At 43.4% G+C, this 5,719-nt stretch overlaps 1 protein-coding gene across 1 annotated transcript; it reads left to right on the plus strand.

Moving 5' to 3' along the window:
• Positions 1-1,047: 1,047 nt before the first annotated feature.
• LOC4339790 (probable cytokinin riboside 5'-monophosphate phosphoribohydrolase LOGL8) lies at positions 1,048-5,291 on the plus strand. Its single transcript, NM_001420930.1, has 7 exons — positions 1,048-1,377; positions 2,138-2,235; positions 2,845-2,875; positions 3,587-3,686; positions 3,811-3,881; positions 4,620-4,763; positions 4,935-5,291. Exons 1-7 carry the CDS (start codon positions 1,123-1,125, stop codon positions 5,034-5,036), a joined length of 801 nt encoding a protein of 266 aa, NP_001407859.1. The 5' UTR covers positions 1,048-1,122; the 3' UTR covers positions 5,037-5,291.
• The last annotated feature ends 428 nt before the right edge of the window (positions 5,292-5,719 follow it).

The following is a 5,719-nucleotide window of genomic DNA, read 5'->3' on the forward strand; positions in this document are numbered from 1 at the left end:
GTATGATGATGATGATGATATATGTACAATATACTTGTATTGATAGTATCATCATCATTAGCAAATCACAAACTGTAGGCGTTGATATGTACTACTGCAGCTAGCTAGCGAAAGCAGCTCGATCAAATTGGCTAGCGCTACAATAATTTTTAATGTCATTAAAGGGAAAGGCTTGAGTCGTACGCAAAATCTCGTCTGATCCGACCATTATTTAGCAAATCATTTGGGGGATATCGATGGAAGACCATTAATTCCATCATTGGCTTTGTGCCCATGTTTGTATGCAAATGCAATGCATTACTGTATCACCATTTTAATTTATTGTCCATGCGCCATGTAAGAGGACCCATACTGACCGCATATATACCAGCAGTTTTCTTCTTTATGGGCTAACCATTACGGGATCATCGTATATTATATTACTACTCAGAAACAAAAACATAAGAAAAAAATAAAAAAAAAAGGTAGTAGTATGAAAAGTTTAAATTTTGTTGTAAGAAGTTTCTGGGGATGTGCACATATACATATATATTGAGAAAACAACAGTTTAATCTTAGTTATATTAGTAGTAGTTTTTGAGAAGAGGAGCTAGCACGTTGAGATTTTGAGTTTACACATGAGATGGGAGAATTCTTAAAAGGAAAATTCCCGAGGATATATAATCGATCATGCTACACGTGACATACTGCAGTACAGAAGAACAAGAAAAAGAAAAAAAAAGAGAAAATACTTAATTAATTTTTTGGAGGAGAGACTATACTAGCACTCCTCGTGTATAAGAGAGGTGACTCTAAATTCAATTATTTGATTTTGTTGTTTATTCCTTTAGAGGGACACGTTTAAAATTTGAGTTCACACACGATGCGAGAATCCACCGTTGGGCTGCAGAAAGGACGCTGCAGGGGGCGAAAACAAAAAGAAGAAGAGGGGAAAAAAAAGAAAAGGGCGGAAGCAAGCGCGTCCTCCGAAGGAAGGAAGAAAGGCTTGGTAGGGCCCACCAGCACGGCCACGCCTATAAATGCGCGACACGGAAAGACGGACGGATTTGTCCTCCGATCCCCCCACACATCGGACACCGGCACGCCACTGCACCCTTGCCTTGGGAGGAAGACGCGCGCCACCATGACCCTAGCGGCCGCGGCGGAGGCGCCGGCGCCGACCCATGCGTTCGCGATCGCGGCAGAGGAGGTGGCAATGGAGCCGCTGTCGACGGCGACGGCTCCGGCGGCCATGGAGGAGGAGTCCAGTAGTAGTGGCGGCGGCGGCGGGGTAGGGGAGCGACGGTCGCGGTTCCGCCGGATCTGCGTCTACTGCGGCAGCGCCAAGGGGAAGAAGCCCAGCTACCAGGACGCCGCCGTCGACCTCGGCAAGGAGCTGGTAATTAACCGACTTCCCATCCATCTCCATTTCGATCCAGGGGTTTCATCTTCCTTCCACGGGCGAGAGGTTTTAATTAGGTTTAAATTTTCTCCCAAATATAGGGCTCCCCTTTTAATTGAATTGAATGATTCGGTTTAATTTGCTTCTCATGCCTGCGTTTGGTTTGGGTTGAGATGCGGAAGCGCATTTCTCAGGTAGAGTAGCTCTTTACTAGATCGATCGATCGTGTCGTGTTGGAGTACTAGTACTAGATTAATCGCATGGCCTGATGAAATGAGCTGTATCCATCGCCATGGGCGTGCGTCATGGGGGTTTCGTGCTTGCGTGCGTGCGTGCGTGATCATATGGAGGGAGGAGATGCCAAAATCATGGATGAACAGGTCGCCAAGATGCATCATGGACGAGCAGGCACGTCCATGCATCCATCTGGCTTGGCTGGGTTTCCATTCACTGTCTCATCGAATTGCTGCTGCATCGTCAGGAGGCCGAAACGCGGTGCAACGCCTTGCCAATTCCATTCCATCTGGAGTAGGAGTAGGAGGAGTATCATCTAGCTGTCACTCATGACCTCACTTTCTTGCCCAAATGCACAACCATTTCGTCGCATGCATCGCCCCAACGCAACCAATATAATCGATGTAACATAATACTTGTACTACTACACTACCACCTTTGTGGTGTGGATTCCATCTACTCTCTGACCTGATGATGCGAGTAGACTAGACTGCAATTTTCTGAGGTTTTTTTCGTTCTGCAGGTGGAGAGGGGCATAGACCTGGTCTACGGGGGTGGATCCATCGGACTCATGGGCCTGGTCTCGCATGCAGTTCATGCTGGAGGTCGCCATGTCATTGGGTTAGTATCCATCTCCATCGCTTTCTTCTTCCCTTTCCTCTCCCATTTCGATCCACCTACCTAGCCTTCTTCTTCTGCTTTGCTTGGCGTTTTTATGGTGCTCTTCCGCTGCTCCCTACCGCACTAGTACTAGTCTTGCTTGCAGCTGCTGCTCCCTCTCCTTGCACCAGCCAAAATGGCAGCCTTGTGTTGTGTAGTGCACAGCTTTGGGCAGGCTGCTGGTGGGGTGGGGTGGCCCGTTGGAGGAAGCCCAGCGCCAGCCATGCCAATGCCGATGCCATGCATGATGCATGCCGATCGGTTTCACTGAAATGGAAGCGCCTTTTCGGTCTTCTTTCCGAAAGCATAGTTGTTTCCATGCTCGCAATGGGTGTTAGCTATCTCAGCACCAGCTAGCTGCCCTTTGAATTACTAGAGTACGCGTATTGTGCAGTGGTTTTATCTGGAGTACTAGTCCGGTTCTTGAAAGGCCTACTTCTGTCTAGCTGTTTCTAGACTAGCCAGTTTTCTCTACATGGGAAAAGCTCGGCTTCTTGTACTACTACGTGTTTTGACTGCTTTTGCCTGAATTTAATGTAGCTTTTTGCTCCCCCTCTTCTTTTTTCGCAGGATCATTCCAAAATCTCTGATGCCCAGAGAGGTGAGTCAAAGGCTGTAACTTGCATTTTGTTGCTATTGCATGATTTTTTTTCCCCATCCTGATAATGCTGTTGTATGATACTCCTAATATTGATTTTCGATGTGAACCTAATGCATCTTTGTCTCTCAAAGATTGATTTGTGAGATTAGTAAATAAATTGATTTTATGTATTGTGCGTGATGACATATGAAATGGTATCCTAATGGTCTTGTTGCTATCCTTGTGAAAGTTCTAAAATGCTGTACAGCTCCTATTTTGTTAATAAGTACATCCATCATTTCTTATGTATAGTACTAGCATTTTCCACTTGTATCTTGAAAAGACTGCTAACCATCTGTAGTTGTGGTCTTGAATTGACCATCTTCAATTCCTTCATGTTTTAATGCAATATGGATTGAGGCTGTGCGTAAGTGCGTTGATGTTTAAAAGTGCAGTTCCTAAAATGATGATTGCTAATGTTTTGATTAGTGGATCTTTACATGTTGTATACTCCCTCCGTTTCACAATGTAAGTCATTCTAGCATTTCCCACATTCATATTGATGTTAATGAATCTATATGTCTAGATTCATTAACATCAATATAAATGTGGAAAAATGCTAGAATGACTTACATTGTGAAACGGAGGAAGTACCATAGTTCTTTATGTAGCTGTGGCACATTATTGGACTATATATATTGATATCCCCAGTACACACGCATCGATCTGTAGGTAACTGGAGAACCTGTAGGGGAAGTTAGAGCCGTTTCTGGTATGCACGAGAGGAAGGCCGAGATGGCTCGGTTTGCTGATGCTTTTATTGCTCTACCAGGTATTATAGCCGATCCTCTCTCTCTCTCTCTCTCTCTCTCTCTCTCTCTCTCTCTCTGGTGTAAGAAACCAAAACTTTTATCGATTTTGTGCTGTAGTTATTGATCCTTATCCTAAAATGTTAGGTGGCTATGGAACCTTGGAGGAGTTGCTTGAGGTCATTACTTGGGCACAACTTGGAATCCATAAGAAGCCGGTAAAAACTCACTCACAGTTGGCTATGATTCTTCTCACACGAAATTATCCATACTAACTAATCATAGATCATGTGCTTATCGGCTTGTTTCATTAATTAACTCGCTTTGTATTAGTAGTTAGGAAATGCTAATTTGTTTATCATTATGTCGTTAGGGCCGTTGTGATCTGCAGCTATAATCTTGCCTTGTTCACATGTGACCTAAAAATTTCGCTCTCATAGCTACAAATTATGAAAGTGATAATTTACCTGCATCACTACATCAGAAAATTGTTCGGACTGAAGAGCATGTGATCTGCGCTTTCTATCTTTTATACTTTGGCCATAAATAGATATGGTTCACACTTTTTGAATATTCTCAAACAGCTAATGGAATGGCGATTGGAGGATCTTATACTGTATGATGTGTCACATGAACAAGAAACTGCCGTTGCTGTCTATATTAATTAATTGCTTAACAAATATAAAATGCTGAAGTTAATTACTTAGAGGGATAAGCGCAGTCAATTCAACATTTTTCTTCATCCATGCTTATCTGCCTCTATTATTTGAGTCTTAAGGCCCCCACCAGATTGTTTTTATTTGTTAGGGATATCAGACACGATTCTGCAGGTGTGAATGGATTATATATTCAATAATCAAGATTGTTGAATCAGGCGTTGCGTTCTTTTCTTTTTGCCAGTACGAGTTGCTCTTGGTACCTTACATATCGTAATTGCTTAAAACTGTTGCCTGCAGGTTGGTCTTTTGAATGTTGACGGATTCTACAACCCTCTTCTATCGTTTATCGACTTGGCTGTTAATGAAGGCTTCATCACCGAGGAGGCTAGGCGCATCATCATCTCCGCTCCAACAGCCAAGGAGCTAGTTATGAAATTGGAGGTTAAATCCCAGCTCAGAACTTAATCTCTAAGTATATCATTAGAGTGTCAGATAGGTGCTAATGTTTTCAAGATAGGTCTTTCGGTAATACAATAGAAGATGTTCCATACATTTCTATGCTGATATGGAGTTGATATCCTGAGCCTATGTATGAATATACATGTGTTGCAGGACTATGTCCCCGAGTATAGCATTGGCTTGGTTTGGGAGGACCAGAACCAGAAGCAAAATAACTTGGTCCCTGAGCTGGACTCCGGGATCACATCATCCTGATCGGTCTTCCAGCTTGCATCTCGTAGGATCCTAACCTCTCAGCTTGTCGAAGCGGCAAATATTTATTGTTCTAACCAAAGGGTAATGTGGGTGCGTTGATCTCATGTACTGGTGCTATTGATGATTGTTTTGGACTTTTGGTAGCATAACATGGTTAGCGAGCTAAGCAGTTCAGTGCTGTAGATCTTATTTTGACCCTGGAAGAAATTCATATAGCAGTATATAATTTATCCAACCAAAGCTATGTCCCGTATTGCCCTTGTGTTTTGCATGCGTATTCTGTAGATAGCTAGGAGTATCAAATTGTGCACAAGAGGTTTGTAACGAGCTCAGCTGGGCGATCGCAAACGCTAACATCGTAAAAATGCACCAGGATCGGCATTTGGCAAAGCCTGTTTGGCTAGCAAGGTCTTTTGACTTGTGGCCAGTCAACTTCATGCCCAATATTGATCCTTGCGAGTTGCCAGTTCGCAGAGGGCAAACTGCTTCAACTGACACAGCAAAAATGGGTACTACCTCCCTCCCAAAAATGTTGCTACCTAGGATAGGATTTGACCGTTAAATCCCATCCTAGATAGTAAAATTTTGGGACGGAGAAAGTAGTAGTTGGTTTTGTCTCACCTTAATGTTCTGTATTCTTAGGCCTACTGCCCTGCTGTAGCTGTAACACTCCCAGAATTCTT

Source organism: Oryza sativa, chromosome 5 (genome assembly GCF_034140825.1).
Source record: "Oryza sativa Japonica Group chromosome 5, ASM3414082v1".
Lineage (NCBI taxonomy): Eukaryota > Viridiplantae > Streptophyta > Magnoliopsida > Poales > Poaceae > Oryza > Oryza sativa.